At 45.7% G+C, this 20,667-nt stretch overlaps 3 protein-coding genes across 7 annotated transcripts in view; all 3 read left to right on the forward strand.

Moving 5' to 3' along the window:
- The window catches only part of ARMC8 (armadillo repeat containing 8), a 58,462-nt gene extending 55,463 nt beyond the window's left edge, over positions 1-2,999 (forward strand). For all 3 annotated transcript variants that reach the window (XM_031596575.2, XM_031596576.2, XM_031596577.2), the window contains 3 exons: positions 194-266; positions 1,462-1,555; positions 2,361-2,999. In XM_031596575.2, coding sequence (XP_031452435.1) covers positions 194-266; positions 1,462-1,555; positions 2,361-2,394 — 201 coding nt within the window. In that variant the 3' untranslated portion in view covers positions 2,395-2,999. The remainder of the gene's footprint in view (positions 1-193; positions 267-1,461; positions 1,556-2,360) is intronic.
- A 102-nt stretch (positions 3,000-3,101) lies between these two features.
- NME9 (NME/NM23 family member 9) lies at positions 3,102-12,759 on the forward strand. 3 transcript variants are annotated; one of them, XM_090147037.1, is made up of 7 exons: positions 3,102-6,320; positions 6,466-6,574; positions 8,789-8,846; positions 9,615-9,718; positions 10,731-10,802; positions 11,952-12,068; positions 12,621-12,759. In XM_090147037.1, exons 2-7 carry the CDS (start codon positions 6,542-6,544, stop codon positions 12,690-12,692), a joined length of 456 nt encoding a protein of 151 aa, XP_090003163.1. In that variant the 5' UTR covers positions 3,102-6,320; positions 6,466-6,541; the 3' UTR covers positions 12,693-12,759. The 3 variants fall into 3 exon arrangements, with proteins under 3 accessions (XP_090003163.1, XP_031452438.2, XP_090003162.1); XM_031596578.2 differs by having other exon boundaries at positions 3,102-6,574; XM_090147036.1 differs by lacking the exon at positions 8,789-8,846 and having other exon boundaries at positions 3,102-6,574.
- A 34-nt stretch (positions 12,760-12,793) lies between these two features.
- Positions 12,794-20,667, forward strand: part of VPS8 (VPS8 subunit of CORVET complex) — a 63,823-nt gene continuing 55,949 nt past the window's right edge. Inside the window, exons 1-6 of the mRNA XM_031596574.2 lie at positions 12,794-13,003; positions 13,443-13,511; positions 14,619-14,749; positions 15,968-16,061; positions 16,980-17,012; positions 18,014-18,068. Coding sequence (XP_031452434.2) covers positions 12,872-13,003; positions 13,443-13,511; positions 14,619-14,749; positions 15,968-16,061; positions 16,980-17,012; positions 18,014-18,068 — 514 coding nt within the window. The 5' untranslated portion in view covers positions 12,794-12,871. The remainder of the gene's footprint in view (positions 13,004-13,442; positions 13,512-14,618; positions 14,750-15,967; positions 16,062-16,979; positions 17,013-18,013; positions 18,069-20,667) is intronic.

Consider the following 20,667-nt stretch of genomic DNA (forward strand, 5'->3'; position numbering starts at 1 on the left):
AGTATGTAAGAGGAATTGACTGAAAGCTACTGAAGTATCTTATGTCATGGTGTCACCTTTGAGAGAAGTTATAGATACAGAATTTGTCCCAACTTTTTCTACCTCATTTGTTACAGGATGAATGCCAAAATGTAAGTGTGAGAAATTCTGAATCTCTTCTTCTAAATTTGAGTACTATTTTTTCTATATTTAGAGTCATTCAAATGCTAAACTTCAGCTTGCTGCCATGTTCTGCATATCTAATCTCATATGGAATGAAGAAGAAGGTAAGAAAGCCTCATTATTAATACACAGACAAGTTGCTACCCTGATCAAAAGGCTAGTGTTACATACTAGTCATTATTGCAGTGCAATGGAATCCAAAGAATAAAAAATGGAGACCTCATTATAGGTATAATATAAAAGAAGTGAGTGTACTCGGGACATAGAAGAAAATGTAGAGAGCTGTTCTGGGGCAGGAAGGGAGGAGGATGATGTCAATAAAGAGGAGCTGATGAGTGTCACATAGATTTCACCTGCAGCATTTCTTCAAAATCTATAAACAATTGCAATGAAAGAATCCCAGTGAGGGGATTGTGGAAATTCATCATTGGAGGGAGCAGACTCACTGGGGAGAGATAGATGGCAATGGATTAGAAAACGGCCTTGTTGGCAAGATATTTTTCCCAGACCTGAATGGATTGGGCAGTGAGGGGCTGAAACCAGTAAAATGATTTGTAGCTGGAACTGGGAGGAATGGGGAAAAAAGAGCTGTAACCCTGTACCTGTAGTGGGAGGTAACTGGGAGGGAACTGAAGAATGCTGCACCACAAAAACAACAACAAAAGTGGTTTTGTTGCGAGGGATGGAGAGGACAAATGGAGGCAGCAGTGCATAGCAGGAAGGAATGGTAGGAGAAGAATGGATGGGAAGTGGTGTTCTTTGAGGAGTACTGGGGAGGATGTTGTTAGGTGGATGATTTACAGATCTTCAGATTGACCGTGCTGCTCTTCAATAAAGAAATTGGTGCTGTTAGGACATTTTTTTCCTCCAATGTCACCTATTCTGCCTCTCTCAGGACACAGAATTTTGTTCAGCAGTGACAGTTATGCTCCAAATGGTTTTCTGCTCACAGTGCTACAGCTTAGACTTAAAAATCCACCTCCAGTTAAGTGTTCTTTGTATCCAAATCAGAAAAATGAGATTAAAGAAGCTTGACTTCAATTGCTTGCATTAGGATAAAATTTGTGTGGGATTTTGCCTTTGAATTATTTTTTTTCTTTAAACACATGCATTCTAAAATACAAAAAAGAAACTAGAGCTCTGTTTCGAAGTTGCCACAGCTGAAGGAGTTTTCCATTGCTGTGTTTTAGCTGAACTCCATACCCCTCTCCTTAAGCTGGTTTCTGCTGCCACTCCTTTCTTCTGTTCTGCATATGTTTCTTTTGGTGATGTTCCCAAGAATGTAATTTATTGTTATAGGTTCACAAGAACGCCAAGATAAACTACGAGACATGGGAATAGTAGATATCCTACATAAATTGAGTCAGTCATCGGATCCAAATCTGTGTGACAAGTGAGTATAAATAAAAAATAAAATCCAGAAACAAGATTAGAGGAGAATCTTTGCTTTTATTACGTGATCTTCTTCTGGGATGCTGAGTTGGCTTGGGTCATGGAAAGGACTGTCAGGGTCATGACAGCATGGTTGGGAGATGTGGGCTCAAAGGAGAAGCAGAACTTTTCAATTCAGGTCCTAATAATTAACACTGAATTAGCTGAAATACTGATGAAACTGTAACAGTAGTTTTTTGGGAGGTATTTGTAACCAAAATGTCATGCAAAGTTAGATCATATAAATTGTGCTGTTCTGACTGCTGCTTCTCACCCTATCAGCTCACTGTATGGTGTTAGCAGGTGTGGTCTTACTGACAGGAATCATGTGCTTCTCGTGTGGGCTAAGTTCCTGATACGTGACAGGTTCATTTCTCAGCTGTAATCACTGCTTTTCATGGTACAGTTGTAGTACAGAAAAATAATTGCTTTTCACCAACTGAAGGGGAATTTCTTTGTTTAAAAATTCAAGGTTCAAGATACATCTTAATCCACACCATATCTAACAGTTGCTTGGGTTATGCTGGACATGCAGTGTATGTGATTAGATCGTCTTATTCTCAGGTGCAGGGTGGATTCTTGAACTGTTAGAGCTCACACTGCGCCAAAAATGAGATCCTTCCAAACTGAAGGAAGCAGCTATTCAGTTTCCTGTCACCCCACTAGTTATCTTCCCTATCTTGCTGATGTAACACGTAGTTTTGTTCATACAGTTGTTGATGCTAAAGCCAGAACCCAACAATTAACAGCTTGTTTTTCTCTTACAGGGCGAAGACAGCACTCCAGCAGTATCTTGCATGATCAAAGGCTAATGGAATCTATGGACACCCCTCATGTCTACTTAAGGAACAGCAGGAAATATTCCTGACTCCTTATATTTGCACAAGTCACCTTGGGCTGCATTTTTCTTAGGTGCAGGGAGCTGCTTTGCAGAAACAGTTTAAATGATCAGGTCTCCAGTGCACTTGAGAATTTTTTTGAGGTAGTTTCTTTACTCAGAGGACTCTTGGGGGGTTGTTTTGGTTTGTTTGTTTGTTTTTTTCCTGAGCTACCTGGACTTTGGAATAGAACAATCAGTCATCATTTTCCTTTTGGGCCTACAATTTTCTGCTTTTGCTGCAGCCTGTGTGTGTGGATGTGTGTGAGTGTGTTTGAGTGTGTGCGTGTGCTTGGATGAGTGTGTGTTGGGTGTGATACCTCAATTTTGTTTTTCCTTTTTTTGTGTGAAAATCTTTTTCTACAGGTTTTCAAGGGTTAACCATTGTTTGCTGTACGAATACTTCAATGAATTATATACAGTTTGAATGAAATGTTATTTAAAAAAACAAAAACTGTTGTATCCCATAAAGTTTATTTTGAATTTTGAACAGATGAATGTTTTTAAGTAAAATATATGCATTTCTGAACTTCAGCTTAACTTACATTATACTTCCTTTTTAAAGAGGAAAATAGGGGGAGAGAGTATATCCCAAATTCTAAGCAGCACATTCTGTACTGACAGGATCCAGGTGTTAGCACTGTACTGCCATACAGGCTCACTCAGTACTGATGAAATATTCAAATCAGTGGAATGGGTCAGCAGCTGCATTGTTCTACGTCCCTGTACAGTTTTAGAAGAAAGTCTCATGCTTTGGAGTTTGCATGACTGTTGACTTTTCTGGGAAGTGACAGGTGGCTGCAATATAAGCAGACATAAGCTCTTGCTGTAGAAGCCAAGAATTTTCTCAGATAATTGCTGAAGGATTAGTTGATTTCACTAATGATATGTATTTGCTGATCCCTAGTATCAGTAGAGAGAACAGCATGTTGCAAAAGCTACACTTTCAAGAGACCAGAAGGACCTGGCAAGCAGTGATTAAGGGATTCCTTTTGTTTTGCATCCTTTACCTTCAGACATAGTTAAGCAACATGCAAATTATTTCTATTAATGGGTGCATTAAGTTGGGTAACAGATTGAATTTTTTTTTTTTTTTGCTCAGTCATGTTGCTGTAAATTGTGTGTATACGTACAGGTATACACACATGCATGGATTTGGATACTTGGGTGATAAGTGATGGGATTTTACTGTATTCAGAAGCCTAAATTGTCTGTAAGTTCCTGAAACAGTGCCTGTAAGTGTGGAGAAATTTATGGGTACAAATGAAGAGTGTGTGTAAGGTTAGGCTGGAACGCAAGACCGCTCCAGTGGCTTCAGGAGTCAGATATGCATAGGAACAAATGGGAGCAGAAGGAGCTCTCCTTCATGTAGTTCAGGGTTCTTGCTTTCTTCCCATGTCTACTTTCTAATTTCAGGTTAGGCCATAGTTTCAATAATCAATCTCCAAACACTATATCTACATAGCACTAACTGGCACGCTAAGGGTTGCAGCCTACGTCTTAAACCAAATCTTTCATATGTTACCTTGAGCTTCAGGAAGGCTGCTGCAAGAAGAGAGCTCTGTAACTTTGCTAACCAGGTTTGATAAGTATCTTAACCTTTAATTTCTGATGAGAAGATCAAATTGTGATAGCCTTACTTTTTTCAGAGGTCACTACTCGTGTCAGGAAATGTGACCACGGTTTGGCCCGGAATTTGAATGTGCTGTGTATCAGATAACTGTTATCACGTGGTTGCAGGGGAGAATATCTACATTTCATGTAATTTCTTCTGCTCTCAAAAGACAAATAAAAGTGAGCACCTGACACTTTTCCCCCAGGCATTGCAGTAAGTGACTGGAAGTTTTTATGTCCTTCTGCAATTTTTTTTATGATGGACTTCGGAGGCCGAACAAGAATGAAAGTGAAAATAAGTGAGAACTTGATAAGTAGCAGTACCTCAGAAATGAAGTCTTACCTATAAAATTCCATCAGATATATTTTGGCTTGACCTGAGGGAAACTTCTGAGGCAGATATTGTGAATGTAAAACTTTACAGTGTGTATCTTCTGAGTTCTCACTCCTGCTACGTACATTTAGGAGCTCAAGTTCTTTCGTATCTCTTTTCTTCCCCTCCTCCCCCAAATCTGAGTTTGGTTCTATAAAACTTTGGTGCCTAAAAGCGTTCAGAAGAAAGGTGAGTAAGTATCTGTGTACATCTTTTGAGGTGGTTGGTTCCTAAATTCTACCAGAAATGATAAAAACAATGCTCAGACAATCTTGTTGCTGCGTGAGAACAACTGCCATTTCCCACAGGTTGTTGGCAGGGCAAACCGTTGGATGAGAACATTTTTACCTTCAGTTAAGCTTTGTGAATAATTTTTCATGTTGCAATAGGTATGTACAAAGAGAAGAAAATGAATAGTGTAAATAAAAAAAAAAAAACTTTACCAGAACATGTAGGTTTTTCTGAACTTCATGGAACAGTCAGCACCCTCTGTGCCATCTCCACAGCCCCACAGTCACTTCCTGAGGCTACCATGGGAACACATGTGTTGGCCAGGCCTTTGCCAGCTTTGTTTGGGTGGTGGCATCTCTTGAGCTAGAGTTTGCAGAACCAAAGCGAGCAGAGTTTGGATGCGATACAGATGATCACATTTCTGCCATCTTCGTGTCGTTTCTCTTCCTGAAAACCAATCAAACCTAATCAATTTTTTAAAGTATATTTGCTCCTTATGTCTGTTTGCAGGGTCCAGTGATGATAACCATTCTCTCAAGGGTTACATGTGTCCAGGTGATTGGTTTTTGCTTTGGAGTGTGCTGGTGATCAGGCAGCTGGCATGCTTGGCTGCACCTCACCACGGCCAGCTTGTTGGTTGAGGTATTCTCTCAAAGTCAAATGAGACACTTTGCCAGTTGTTGCTATCACAAATGGATCTCTTGGTAGTGAAGGACACTACGCAGTGTGCTCAGAGGCATCTCTTGTTCTTAAGGCAAGCATCTCATATTACAGAAAAAACCCAAACTTTTACAGCTTTTAGCCAAGTAGTAGCTGCCCTGCCTCTGTAGGTCTCCCCTAAGGCAGTGATATAGCAGGCAGAGGAACAATTGAGATGCATGAGGTTACATTATTAAAGTCAAGAAAATAAGTTTTCGAGGGGGTGAGCAAGTAATTCTGATATGTAAGCAGCTGTTAGGTATAAACGTGAAAATTCAGCTGTGGTCATAATCATTGGGATTTTACTGGAGGCTTATGTTTACATAGAGATAGCTGTTGGGGCACCCCGGGGTGCAGTGCTCACCCACGCTGCTGATGCAGGCTGGGGATTCCCTGCCCGTGTCCCTGTGACACCAAGCAGTGCCACCTTGAGCTTGCTGGTGGCAATGAGGGAGGGCAGCTGCTGTGCCAGAAGCCAGGTTCTGAGCCAGGAAGTGGCCAGCTGTAGGATGGCTACTGTGTGCCACGTGGCAAGAAGCAGGTTGAGGTGTGCACCTGGAGCCCAAGGAGCCCAGCACAGGAGTCAGGGTGAGCAGAAGCTCTGTTGACCTGGATGCTTGCGGGCATTTGGATGCTTGTTTCAGGTGAGGGAAGAAAACTTAGGTGGAGCTGTGTTTGGAGAAGGGCTGGCAGCTTCTCCCCTGTTATCAGTGGGGTGATGTCTGGCTCTGTGCTCTGAGTTTGGGAGGGATGAGAAGTGGGGGTTGACATGCAGCAGCGGTCAAAAGGCAGAGCTGGGTGGGTCGATAAGGCAGAAGGGCTCACAGCAGAGGGAGCACAGCTTCCCGCAGCAGTGGGGCTGGAGGAGGGCCGGGCTGCTGTTCCTCCCAGTGTAGCCATAGCAGCGCTGGGGAGCTGCCAGCTGCTGCACAGGTGCCTGGGCCCTCTGTGCTCCTTCTGCAGGCTTGGGAGTCCCACTGTTGTAGTTACGGCCCAGGTGCTGCAGCAGCACTCGGCTCCAGCCCTGGTCCTGCTGGGTAGAGAAGCAACGACAGGTAAAACTCTCTCTGTGCTGCAGGTTGGCAGCGGTTGGAGTCACGTAATTAGGAGACGACGGCTGAGCGTTGCGCAGCGACCGCTGTTGCTGTGGAAGAATGGCTGCAAAGAGAAAGGAGGCGGTCCTTCAGGTCAGTGGGAGCCGGCCTCAGAACAACTCCTAAATCCACAGAGAATTGAAAGAATGTAGTTTGGTCTGAGGGTATCTGCTGTCACAGCCCTGCTGTGAGGTTCTCGTGGTAGAAAAGCATTCCTGAAGGCGGGTGGGAAGCATTGGGGAACTGCAGCAAGGCAAATACAGCCCTGAGGTCAGTGCCAGGGGTTTGTGTGTTTAGAGGTTGCTACCAAGCTGGAAAAAGTTGGGAAGTACCAGGAAAAATTCCAGGTTGAGAACTTCATTAGTCACTGAAAATTGGAGACTGTGAATATGTAAGAAGAGAAAGGTGATGAGTTTAAGCTAGGGATTATTGCTGCTGCTGCTTGTTGCACTGCATTCCATTGTGATGGCAAATGTTTGCAATGAGATTTTGCACCTCTGGCAACTAGCTACACATCCAGCTTGGGAGATCCTATTTAGGTCTGCACAGGTGTGACTGCGTGACCTGAGCCTTGTGTATGGCACAGCGAGTTGGCTTGGTGATGCTCTGGGTGTATCAGAGAAGAGCCATATCCTGGCTGCTGCTGGGCATCCACGTTAGCAAAGCACTTTGAACAGTGCTGGCATTGCTTTCAGAGTCCGTCAGTTGAACTCATTATTGCAAATTACAATCATCATAAATGAGTTGAACTCATTAACGTGCCGTGGAACGCTCCCAGGGTGGTCCTAGCACTGCTGATACCTGGAATAATTGCATTTCTTAATTCTGCAGATGTGCCCCGATAAATCAGGCGTGGGTTCACATGCTGAAAACAGAGGAAGATGTTAGAACAGAGGGAGGTGTCAGAACAGCTCCCTGCTCTGAGCGAGGGGGGGTCGTGCAGAAACTGCTCACCCTGACCTCCAGTGATACCTGAAAGTCTGCAAGAAGCCGCTTAATTTGCATGGGAATTTCCACTCTGAGTTCTTGACTTGGGAATTCTAGCAGTCTTTTAATGCATGTTAGTGTTAATTACTGAATAACACCCTTCTTGCAGCTTCCAGTCTTCCAGTGTATTCCAGTATAATACTGAATGTATTTAGGATTAATGATACTGACTGAGATCGCTATTAGGAATCTTTGTTGTTCAGCATCAGCACAGCAACAAAGAAGTAATATTACCAACGTGAGTGATTCTTTAAACTCACTTGGTTAAAGAATAAAAAATTCCAGAACAATTTATTTAGAAAACACCAGGTTCTACTAGCCCTGCGTCTCATCCTTTTTTGCTCCCCTGCAAGTCCAAGGGCAACCTACAGTCAGCATTTTTAGCACATTCCAATGGCAGGGATAGTTTATTGAGTTATTGCTGACACTTGAGTAGCTTGTGCTGAGCCACTTTGTATTATTTTACTTTGCAATAACACCCTTTGACAATTATTCTTTGTTGCCCTCGCATGACCTGCGCTTACAGAAGTAGGCTGCTGAGCAAAGGAGGTTGGTGGAGTTACTGGGGATGGTGTGGTGTTCCAAAAGCATTGCCTGCCCCTCAGTGATGCACCCCACGGTCGGTCACAGGGGTCACTCCATCCCTGCTGGGAGCAAAGCTGCTTGGAGAGAGGGAGGGAAGAAACCCCTAGCCCTATGGAGGGTGGGGAGCTGTGAAGAAATGTGTCCATGGGGTATGTAAATATGGGTTGGCCTGAATGCTGCTTTCACAGGTGCAGCTTTAGGTGACCCCCCAGCTGCAGCCTCTTGCCTTGCACACCAAAGGATTTGGAAAGCACGTAGTGCTGTACTGATGCTAAGATCAGGACTGTGGCACGATCCATCCAGATACCACTGCCTGGTGCGGTCCGTGATGCCAACATCTTGTGAAGGCACAGGAACCATTTCCCTGCTCACCTCCCAGAATAACTGTCTCTCTGCAAACCGAAGGTGGAGTCTCCGAGCACCCAGACTGTTCAGAGAGTTGCTGCTACTGAAAGTGGAGGGCTTGCATTTGTCCAAGTATTCCTACACCCCTCCATAAGCACCTGCAATGCTTTGGGAGTGTGGGGAGGGGGCTGGGTGGTCTCCCACCTGTGCTCTGGCCCTGCCCTGCTCACCAGAGGAGCGCAGGCAGGAAGATTTTCCTGCAGTGTTCAGATTAATGCCTCTCTGAACAGATGTGTCTGTCGTACAGGCAAGCACAAGGTGACATGTCGATATGCTTACAATTACCTGATGACTTACTGTTGCTCTGACTGGTTTTGAATTTTCACACAGATGAACATCAACAGCCAGGAGCTTTGGGAGGAAATGCTGTGTCTTGAAGGTCTCATTGGTAAGGGCTTGGTCATCACACAGTGTTGATTTGTTCTGTGTTACAAGCACTTTGGTCCTGTGAGGAATCAGTTTCTGCTGATACTAATGTTTGGACAAACCCTCTATTTCTCTTGCCCTGAGTGGAAGTAAGGAATATTATAGCATGTTAGCAGAAGCTGTACTAGCTGGAGTTTACCAACTTATGTAGGACAGTTGTCGTTAACTACAGCAGCACTGGTGCAGGAGCCTCGAGTTCCCCATCCAGCCCCAGGCATGGGGCAGGGAGATCCCAGTGCAAGGAGCAGCCCTGGCTCCCAAAGCAGGGGTCAGAGGATGGCTAGGTGGGCTGTGCAGCAGGTCACCTTGGAAAATCTGATACCTTCAGGGTCACAACCGTGTACATATATCTTTTAAAGACACCGCAATGTTGTGAGCATGTTATTTTTTAATGCCATTTGACACTTTGATCTATTAGTTGCTACTGTAGTTGAATCCGCAGCCCTTGTGGTGCTTTGCAAGAGTCAGAACTATGAGAGCAACAGCCCTAGGCTGCAGCTTGAGAGGCTCAGGTTGGACCTTAAGAAAATCTCCTTCCCCAGGAAGGTGATGCCATAGAGATCATCAGAAGAGGACACTTCATTTCTGTGAGGATTTCAGGTTTCTTATGGCATTAATGGCCGTAATCCAGCCTCTTCCTAAAGATTACACTGCAAAGTGCACAAACCAGCCTATTGGTGTAGGTCTGAAATGACCCATTCTGACCTTATTCTTATTTTCATGCTTGCAGTTGTTGATGCATATCAAGCCTGGTGTGGCCCATGCAAAACAGTAGTGGATCTTTTCCGAAGAATAAGGAATGAAGTCAGCAGTGACCTTCTGCACTTTGCTGTGGTAAGGTCCCATTTGGCACTGCTTAAAAAAATCCATATTCTGTCCCCTGAACTTAGCAGGTAACTGAAGTCATCCATCTTTCCAAACCAAAACAGTGCAGGAGTTCCAGCCTGTGTGAATGAACCTGCTGGATGCAGGTTGGTTACATCGATAAGAGCTTATACCATTAAAGATTTTCAGGCTTGAACAATTCTGTTCTTTTCAGATGTTTTTCTGCAGAGAAGAAGGCTTGAACACAACTGATCATTTTGTTTCATGACTTTCATATTTTACCAGCTCTTACTTTAACCCTGGCAGCAAACTTGGTGTTCTTGGGCTGGGTGACACGTTAGTTGGAAAATGTCTGCCTGCTATGGTGATCTTTCCAAGGGACTTGGTTCTGCAGTGTGCACCAAATTGCTTAAGCAAATAACATTGGACAGGATGAGGAGTATGTGTTTTCCTGTGCTGTACAGGGAGACAGTGAAGGAGCTGGGTTTTCAAAACCTGGAGAAGAGAAGGCTCAGGAGCAGAGCCAAGAGCTGTCTTTGGCTGTCTAATGGGGCATTATTAGAGAGGGAAGAGACAGGCATTGCTCAGTGGTACATAGCAAAAGAACAAGAGACAACAAGATTGAATTGTGGTAGCGAAAATTCCAAAATATACAAGGAAAAAAAAAAGTGTTCAAATAGGAGTGATTAGGGCACTGGGACAAGTTCCCAGACAGCTGCGGAGATCTGATTTGTAGAGATGCTCAAAACTCCATTTCACACAGCCTTGCACACGTTCCTTCTGCTGTCCCAGCTCCTGCAGGCAGAATCTCCCACAGACATCCACAGCTGCTTGAGTGTGGTACTGAGCTGAGACACAATCCCTGGCTCTGACCAGTGTCATTTCAGCCTGTAAGCCTGGGATTTTGCTGTACGTGAGGGGTGAGTGCTGGCCAGTTCTGAGCACAGGCTGTTCTGTGTGTGTTCCTCTGAAGCAAAAATGTTTTCCCATAAGCACCTATTTTATCTGACATCCTTTTTAGGCTGAAGTTGATTCCATTGATGCTCTGGAAAAATACAGAGGAAAATGTGAGCCCGTCTTTCTCTTCTACACAGTGAGTGAAAAGTTTCTTACAGTAATTACACAGCAATAAATGTGACTTAGCAGTGGAACAGCTGTCTTCTTGGAGAGCTGTGCTACTGCAGGGCCTCACTGCTGCCACAGGCTGCTTCCCTTCGTCCTCAGGCACATCAGGAACAGTAAAGGAAGTTGTTCCAAAATTTCCCTTTTGTTTTGGAGTGGAGAAGCTCTGCCTGTGAGGAGGGCTTGGTACATAATTTAATATCTGTATTGTCAATCTGGACGAGGGCATTGAGCGTACCCTCAGTAAGTTTGCAGATGGCACCAAGTTGGAGGGAAGTGTTGATCTGCCTCAGGGTAGGAGGGCCCTACAGGGGGATCTGGACAGGCTGATTGCTGGGCTGAGCCCAGCTGTATGAGTTTAAACAGGACAAGTCCTGCACTTTGGTCACAACCCCATGGAGCGCTATGGGCTTGGGGCTTGGAAAGCTGTGCGAGGGAAAATGGTCTGGGGGTGTTGGTTGATGCTGAGCTGAACATAGCAGCAGTGTGCCCAAACGACAGAGAAGGCCAGTGGCCTTGTATCAGAAATAGTGCAGCCAGCAGGAACAGGAGGTGATTGTCCCCTGTACTCAGCTCTGGTGAGGTCGCACATTGAGTACTGTGTTCAGCATTGAGCCCCTCACCACAAGAAAGACATTGAGGCCCTGAAGTGTGTCCAGAGAAGGGCAATGAAGCTGTGAGGGAGGGTTTTGGAGCACAAGTCTTATGGGGAGCAGCTGAGGGAACTGGAATGGATCAGTCTGGAGAAGAGGAGGCTCAGGGCAGACCTTATCACCCCCTGCAACTGCAATAGGATGAGGGGTGATGGCCTCACATTGTGCCAGGGGGAGGTCAGGTTGGGTGTTAGGAACCATTCCTTCTCAAAAAGAGCAGTGAGGCACTGCACAGCTGCACAGGGAGGTGGTGGGATCACCATCCCTGGAGGTGCTCAGAGCTGTGGAGATGTGGCACTGAGGGCTGTGGGCATGGTGGGGTGGGCTGGGATTGGACCTGAGGATCTGAGGGGTCTTTTCCAGCCTCAATGATTCTGTTGTAGCACAGTATATGATGGGATGGTCTGGTGATTTCCAGAGCCCAGGGAGCTGCGCTCACTGACAGACCTGCTTCTCACCCTTTTCAGAGAGGAGAGCTGACAGCTGTTGTAAAAGGAGCAAACGCCCCATTGCTGCAGAAGACCATTCTGAAACAGCTGGCAATGGGAAGGAAGGTTTTGGAGCATGGAGAAGAGTGTTTGGCGGTAATCAGGCTCTGAATCCTTCTTGTTAGAGCCAAGGCTCAGCTTTTCAATGCCAGCAAGGCTCTGAAGCTGTGTTGCTTCCTGCCAAAAACCTGTCTGTTTTTCTGGGCTGAGCCGTCCTGGATGTAAGGAAGAAGCTGAAAGGGTGGTTGTGTTTTTAAACCCTCTGTCCCCCGAGGAGGAGGAAAAGCAGCATGTCACCCAGCTCTACAGGATGGAAGGAGAACTCTGCTTGTATTTCCTCTTGCTGTGCTCACCCACCCCTAGCATTAGTTACTCCTTCGGGACACCTTAGCTTTTAATTCCATACTCTAGCAGCACTCTGCTGACATTTCTTAGGCTACAGGGGAGGGCACTTCACTGCACCGTGCCATGCTCGTTCCTGCGCTGGGAAATCGCCGTGCAGTCACTGGCAGCGGCTGGGAACAGCGCTGCTGAGGAAATGCAGCCTTTGTTCTGAGCTCACTGTGCAGCCGTACCGCTGCATCCCCTGCAGCGGCTCCCACTGGTAACACTCCACGTCACTGATGATTTCTTTCCCTCTCCCCGCAGGCTCACGTCCTCGACGCTCCTCACTCCAGTCTCTCAGCCGCCGTACCGCGGCAGCCGCTCACTTCCCAATAAATCGCTCCGCTCCATCGCCTCCGCCCCTCGGTTACCGCCGCGCTGCGGCCCCTTTAACGGCGGCGGGGGGAGGGCGGCCGTGCCGTGCTGCGCCTGCGCGGAGCGGGGGCGGCTCCGGACGCGGGTTCGAGTCCCGGCGCCGCCGGCCTGCTAGCCCCACCGCGAGCCGCGGCCCGGCCATGGACGCGGCGCCGGAGGACGGCCTCGTGGGAACCGAGGCTGAGCCGGACGGGCTGCCCTGCCCGGAGCCACCCGCGTCCCGCCTGAGCGCGGCGGAACTCGACCGCGAGCTGGACTCCCGCAGCGAGCTGGTGCGTCGCCATTTCCGTGCCGGCGCTGCCCGTCTCGCCCCGTGTTGCGCCGTGCCCTCTGCGCCCCGTCCGGCGGGGTGGGTGGCAGTGGGGATGCGGTCCCTGCGGTCGCCGTGCAGCGAACGCCAGCGCTCGTACTGCGAGCCGCCGTGCCGCGTCCGGTGGGGCGGGGATCGGACGGCACGGAGCTGCGGGGCCGGCCCGGCCGTGCCTGACCCCGGGTACGGCGGGGTGAGCGCGGCGGGAAGGCACGGGGCGAAACGTGCCCTCCTCGCATCCCTTCCCTCTTTGTCTAAAGCTTTTCCCCGCGTCCTGTCGCTGTCAGGCGGAATCTGACGCCTGCGTAAGCAGAGCGTGCCTGGCTGCTCCTCTCGTAGTTGGCAGAGGGGTGGAAGGCGGGGTGGGCATCTAACCCCGGTCTGTGGTTTCTGATGTCCAGATCGATGACAAAGAGTTCGACATCCCTCAAGTCGATACCCCGCCAACGCTGGAGAGCATCCTGAACGAGGTGAGAGGGGCAGGGCGCGATGTGGCGCTGAACTGCTGTCACTGAGGCTGGAGGAGGTCCCTGAGGTCACCCAGGCTCTCGTTTTCTTCTGGGAAATAAAGTGGTGTAACCCCATGGCCTCCTGGTACGGATGGCTGACGCAGCACGTGTTGAGTCGTGTCATTGCTGGGTTCTTCACAGCTCCGCTTTTGTAGGCTGTTTCACACGTTGGGCCCCTTATAATGGCAAAAAGGAGCTTGGAACAGGTGACTTCTCTTAAAAGCTGCGTTAAAGGTGCAGGTATGAAGTGTCCCAGACAGTCACATACAGTCTAGGAAGCGGAGGAACATTCAGCAGATTGCTGCCCGAGGAGAAGGGACATTGAGTGGGGGTGTAGAAGATGTGTCCTCTTCCTGGTGATGGACATAAGTGGAGCTCAGAGAATTTCTGTGAGCCCAAGCACAGATGTGGGCCCATCCACGTCAAAAGGAGTAGAGCTGTGGTAATCTGAAGAAAACGTGGCTCAGTGCAGGCAGAGTCTTTGGTGCTGTTTGTGTATACAGGATGGGAATGACCAGCAAAGTGTTTTCTGGATGTGGAGCACAAGCTGAGCGAGCCCATAGGCATACCTTGCTCAGAAGGGAGCGCAGGGCTGCTCTCTGTAGGCAAACAAGGAGCACCTGCTGTCATGTCCGCGCGTTGGCTCTCAGTGCAGCGCTGTGTTTGCGCTCTGGCTCTGCGCTTCAAGGACGATGCGATCTGTGCTGAAGTTAAAAGGTAGTTTAAACAATGGCCACCCTAAAAATAACATAGAAACAATTCTAGGCAAAGCTTGAGGAGGGAGGGTCGCCAGCAGAAGGCAGCCCTGGGGTAGAGCGCGTTTAGCTCTCCTGTTGGCAGCGTTCTCTCACTGGAGATCCCTATTCATCCCCTCTGTGATCACTGAGGGTTCTGATTCTTCCACACTATCCACAGTATAGCATAGTTCTGTTTTTCTAATAAGAGATTATCTTACTGTATTCTCATTTTTTTTTTTTTTCTGCTTACTTGATGCCATTTTGCTGATGTTTCAGTTAAGGTGTTGTGTGTTTTGGATGTTTACCAAGCGTGGTGGTTCTGTTCTTTCAGACTGATGATGAAGAAGAGTCTTTCGTTTTGGAAGATCCCTTTCTCTTGAACATTGATAACACAGATACACACTCCTATGACACATCTTCTGTAGCAAGCTCTGACAGTGGGGACAGGACACACCTGAAAAGGTACTACAAGTCTGAGACCCTGGGAGATCAAATCAATTAAAAGTAATAATCTTTTTGGGTGGGTAGGACTACCAGTGCCAAGAACAATTGAAATTTCCTAAAGCAACCTTCTGCGTTTTTAAAAGTCGAGTGAAATGCTTTTGCTCCTGAAAATGGAACGTGAATCTTGACATCCCAAAGCAGCCTGGAATGTGATGGTTAGCTGCAATACTGCTGACTTACTTTGTTAATTACTCACATGATGGCTTCATCTTTCACTCTGAGCCACTCCCATGGCCTGCTTATGTGCTATGGGAAGTTGGCCTCTGGTTTCTGTTAGGCTGTGATTGCTACGTGAGCAATTGAATTGGCTACAAACACTCCTAAGTGTGACAGTTTATGGTGGCATATGGCGATGTTCTGAGGTACTGTTCTTTCATTTCCAGATAAAATGTTTTGTATTGAGTGAAACATAACCTGAAGAGACTTAAATATTTTCCAGTACAGAGGAGGTAGAAAAACCAGGAATCATTTTTATCATGTTTGTTTGAAGCTGCTCACCGTGTTTATGGGTCCTCAGCCACACTATACTAAGCGTGTTTCATTAGCCTACCTACTTGTTTGTATGTCTCTGGAAAGATAACTGAATTTTTTCTGGGGAATTTCCCCTTCCTATGCATGTTGCATTATACCAGTGCTCTTCAGAATCTACTTTTCTTTGTATGCTGGTTACCTTTAAAAACATTTTCTCCTTAAAAAGCAACTTTTACCTTTCGTATAAAGCCAGCTGTTTGAATTGAATATTACACTTCATCTAGTTGGCCCAGGGGTCCATATGCTGCTACCAAGCATTTTTCAGTTGTATGTTTCCTACAGGTGCTCACCTTTAGAGGTTGAAGCTTCCTGACTCGCTGAGGCTGGATTAAAGAGCAGAAGTGTTTCTCTCAGGTTTTATTCATAAATGCTACAGTCTGCAGAGAGATGCTTGAAACTGAAAATTTGTTTGAGGGACTTTTCATTTCTGTGGAAGAGGAATTCAGACAAATTCTTATGCAGGCACAGTGTTGTGAAATCAATAGCAATAGCAAAGCATACAACATATCTGTTGATTCTGGACACGTGTGCTTCAGCAATAAGAATGGAAACTGCATGGTTATGTATGCATGCCTGCTGGTTTAGCTGTGGGTATGTGTTGTAAACTCTGCTTTAATGTGTTTGGATTACTTCTTCTTTCCTTAGGAAGAAAAAACTCCCGGATTCTCTCTCTCTGCACGGATCAGTTATAAGACTCTCGCTTCTGAAAGGGATTTCTGCCCAAATTGTATCTGCAGCAGTAAGTGTCTGTCTCTCCTGGTGACATCTATTAAGTAAAATTTCAGCTTGTTCTGGTGTGGAGGGATGTGGGTGATCTTCCCCTTCACAGTATTAACATGTTTAGTACGTAAGCTAGTACTAGTAATCTCTAACTAGGAGCGAATTATTAGCTGACTGTCTGCAGCAGCAATGTGGTAAGTCCTCTTTAACGCTGCTTTTTGTTGCCAGATGTCAAGAAATCTGATGGGAAGTATTACTACAAAATGATATCAGTGCTGTTGTTGCTTAAAGGTGCTAGAAGCAGGTTTGCTTAATGCCTGCAGCAAGCACAGGCCACGCTCATTCCAGGCCCACACGCTTCTGTGTCAGTGCCTGCACCTCAGGCTGCCTGGAGTTTGTGCTGCCAGTGAAAAGGAGCTGACCAAGATCACAGTTAGGGCAGTGATTTATAAAGAATGTGAATTCTGAAGCAGGCTTGTTAGCATAAAATACAGGTGATTCATCTGTGAGTGTTTCTGTAAGGGCTGTGTGATTGGAGTCTGTGAATGTGCTGCAGCTAGTTGTTACTTGTGCTGATGGAGGTGTGAATGAGCCACCTGGCTGGGAAGCAAATAAGGTGTTCTGGAGAGGGAAATGGTTTTGTATTAGATATCAGTGCAGTGTCTGCAGAGAATGCTGAGGGCTGTTAATCAGATGAGACTTGTTTTGAGAACAGGATAGCTTTCATTTGGAATGACAGGATAGTCTGCTGATTCTCCATTTCTGTATGCTTCCTCATCTGTTCTGGGTGTTCCTTACCAGTGGTTCCCTCTTCACCTTCTGGCCTGGTGGGACTCATTAAAACATATCTTGTGTTGACTCTGTGTGCTGTATTATTAGAGACATTAATAGTGCAGGGAGTTCTGCTGCTTACTCATAATTTGTCCTGTTTTTCTAGGACAAAGTGGATGCTGGTTTGCCTACTGCAATTGTAAGTACACAATTTTCGAGTACTGTGTGATTATTCATATAAATTTGGCGAACTTTAAGCAGTAATTTAATAGGGCTGAATAAATGGATCTCAATATTCTTGTCTTCAAATGCTAAGAGTCCTCAGATGTGAGGGTTAGGAGGAACAGCATTAGAAGTTCTAGCTTCTCCCTAGCTTCTGGGAGCAGAGTGCAGCCTTTCCTAACTGCCCCTGTGCTGATTGAGCCCTCTGCTCTCCCTTTTTTCATGTCATCACCAGGAGTTCTTAGTTGAGCACCTGACCATTCCCCATCACGTTCATCTATTGGACACCTTGAAGTTTCCTACCTATTTCTTCTTTGCCTGCCATTGCTTTGACTCCTAACAGTGTTTTAAAGACATTTAAACTGAAGTGCTCATCATGCAGTGAGTTCAAAGTTTCTATGGCTCTGATATAACTCAAATATGACCTTAAAGCTTTGCTGAAAGCCTGTCTGAGAGGCACAGACCTGTTTAGCAATGGGCACTAAGCTTCTTGAAGTCAAGCACTCTAATTAAAGTATGTCAGAAGTAAGCTGTGTGTAATTAGAGAAATGTGTCAAGGAGGTGGCAAACAGCAAGTATTGCTTGCCCTTGTGAAGTTAGTTTTAATACTTTATGAAGAAAACAAAGTCATTTGGTCACTTTGACTGTGGTAGCAGCAGTACATAAGAAATGATGCTTTTTAGTTCAAGAGAAAAAGGGAAAAATGCATCTGGGGTGAGGGTTGCATAGCAAGGTTGGAAGTGCGTGTGACTGAGGCACGTAGGGGGTGCAGAATTGTCCTTTGGTTGTAGTTCTCATGTAGGAAAATACAGGAGTTCTCGTGTAGCAACAAGTCTGTTGCTTGTGTGTTAAGAAGTTATACCTATAGCCTGCTTAAAATTTGTCCTTCTGGTAAGCTTTGTGTGATATTAGAAGTGGTGGATCTGTGAATGATTTGTGAACTTCTCAGCTCTTGGTCTTTCTCCGTGACTTTTTCAGGCAGCATCAAATCTGATAGCAGTGGGGACTTCTCATGGGCTAGCCCTGATTTTTGGTAAGTGAAAGAGAAAGCTCTTTGCATTTAAATGATCTTTAAAAACAACAACAACAGCAAAATGAACAAAAGAACCAATCCCCAGAACAGCTCAAATTAGAATTGGAATTGGATTTCTTGTAGTATGTTTTGTGCTAAATACAATCTTATTTCAGTAGGGAAATAAAGCACAAGTAACATTTAATTTGTTCCTCTTTGTGTAGTTCTTGCTCCTGTTTTGCAGGAGATCACATTGATAACAAGAAATTTGTCTCCTCGACGATTGTATAAAGAACCTTTTTTGTGTTTATGTATGAAATTACTCTGTTTTGATATGGAAAAAAACAGAATCATTATAATGGAACAATCTTTTCCCTTCTGACACAGTAGCCACCACGAGTAGGAAAATTAAGATGCATTCCTTGAGAAGGGAAACCTGTAACCCGTGGCTACTTGCAGGCTTGCATCCTAGGTTCCTCCTTCCCCAATCTTCCCCTGCATCCGTCACCACTTTATCCCTTTCTCTGTTATTCTTTCTCCCATTACCAGCCTGTCTTACATGTAAATTCTGAGCTTATGCCTTAGCTAACCAGCTTCACAGCTGGCAGAGAGCTGCTCTTGAAGTGCTCCCATGCACGTTTAGTTTGTGTGCATTTATGTCTGTGCAGCACTAAATTCGTAACGATTTTTGAAATTGAATGACCCTTTTCCTTCAGAGTTGGGTGGAATTATTCAAGAGGCTAAAAGTTGTGAGGGGGCAGGGTACAGAAGAAGGAGGGGAAGGACTGTGACAGAGTTAGTCTCACATTCTTGGGAATTCAGACTTTAAAGTGGGATGTATTTAATCTGAATATGATCAACATGTGATCTGAGTTGTTAGTAGGAGATCTTTGTAGTTTGCTTTGTAGCTGCTATGAAAGACATTTTTATGGTGATTTTCCTCTTTCTGTCTTTGCATGTGGGTATTTAAGGAAGTTGGTAAGCTTCTGAACAAGGGGTTGTCAGAATAGTGAGAGGTTTTTGCATTTTACACTCTGGGATGGACTTGAGAAGTTTACATAGGCATGTGAATAGGCAGGGTCATTCTTATCTTTGTTGTGACTGTTTCTGCATCAAGTCCCACTGAAAGGATTGATCACCAAATGCCTGAGGTGCTTAATGTGCTGTGGTGTTTCAGTTCATGTATTTCATAAGGTTCTTGAAGAATTATTATTATTATTATTATTTTTTGTTATGCTTCTGGTTAAATTTTGGTCAAACTTTTACTTTGGCCATGATCTTTACGTTGCTCTGCTTTAGAAACTTGTTTCTTGCTTTAGAAACTTTTATCTGGTTTTTCTGTGGTCTCTAGAAAACGTGATGCAATGTTTTTCCTAACTGAAAGTTCCTTGACTTTTACTAAAATATTAATGCTTCAAGCATTTAGCAGAGAAGTGAGAGCTGGACCTTTCTCAAAGGCTCTTAGTGTTATGGTAAGAGGCAGTGCACTGGAGTTCCCCCAGTAGAAGCTGTGACTGATATTTGTTTTGACCAGGAGGGTGATGAAGCACTGGAATAGATACTGAGAGAGGTTGCAGGATCACCTTCCTTGGGATACACAGAACTCACCAAGGCCCTGAGCAGGCTGAGCTCATTGACCCTCCTTGTGGCAGAGAGTGAGGCCAGGGACTGCTGCATCTGCTTTGCAATTTGGGTTCTTCTGCTGCAATTAAGAGGTGATGAGAGGTGTGCTACAGCATCCAGCTTTTCAGATACAGACAGGAGTGATTCCTGCATGCTCCTGTTCTCTTTTCATTAGTATCACGAAGTCAAAATGTATAAACTCCTTTTTCTTCAGTGGCCACACACTTAGTTTGAAAGCACTGTAATGAACAGCATCCCCTCAGGTAACTGAGCAAACCAAAAGGTGGAATGTTACCAAAATAAAAAACGTCAGCAAAATCTGAAGGCTCTCTGTCTTTTTGGATGTTGTCACATATGCTGTTCTTTGCTTCTCTCCTTTCTTTTGTATTGATTTCTGACTTTTTCTTTCCTGTTTTGGCCCTTTCTATGTGGACTGAAAAGGAAAAGGTACAGTAACACCACGCTGTGCACGTACCCTGCATGAGCAACTCCTGTCCTGCCCAGTTTGCATGCTGATGTGCCAGGTTAATCTGTGCCAGATAGGCAGCATGTAAGGCAGGGCAGTAACCAGGCAGTGGGTAATACTGCTGGTGAGCCTGCCTATTGAATGCATGTGTACTGAATGCTGCCAATTCTTTGGGCAGAAATAGCAGAGGAACAGGTAGATGTGCTATGTGTAATGTTTTAGAGCAGGACGTGTCTGTAGATGTTAGCAAAGGCATTGTTTCAGGGCAGGACGAAGTACAGCTCTTCCATGAGGTCACCATCCATCTGTTTCTGCCTGAGAACTGTTAGTGGGAGCACTACAGGTTAGGACCTGAGTCAGGGAGCCACGAGCCAGAAACTCTGGGAAACCCAACAAGCAGACAGCAACTTCTGACTGACCCCGTGCAGCAGCTGAGGAGGGAGCAGTGGCTGAATCCCTGCTGTGAGCAGTCACTTCATTGCTCAAGCTGGAGGTAGGTGGTGGTGAGGAGGCTTCAGCACACCCTGGTTT

This window comes from Phasianus colchicus, chromosome 10 (genome assembly GCF_987193195.1).
Source record: "Phasianus colchicus chromosome 10, bPhaCol1.hap1.1, whole genome shotgun sequence".
NCBI lineage: Eukaryota > Metazoa > Chordata > Aves > Galliformes > Phasianidae > Phasianus > Phasianus colchicus.

Bases quoted from the DNA above. Each gene is read 5' to 3' on its own strand.
- NME9 (XM_090147036.1), top strand. From the start codon at position 6,157: ATGCAGCAGCGGTCAAAAGGCAGAGCTGGGTGGGTCGATAAGGCAGAA. The intron at 6,575-9,614 runs GTCAGTGGGAGC...TCATGCTTGCAG, and splicing joins GAAAGGAGGCGGTCCTTCAG to TTGTTGATGCATATCAAGCC. The intron at 10,803-11,951 runs GTGAGTGAAAAG...CACCCTTTTCAG, and splicing joins CCGTCTTTCTCTTCTACACA to AGAGGAGAGCTGACAGCTGT.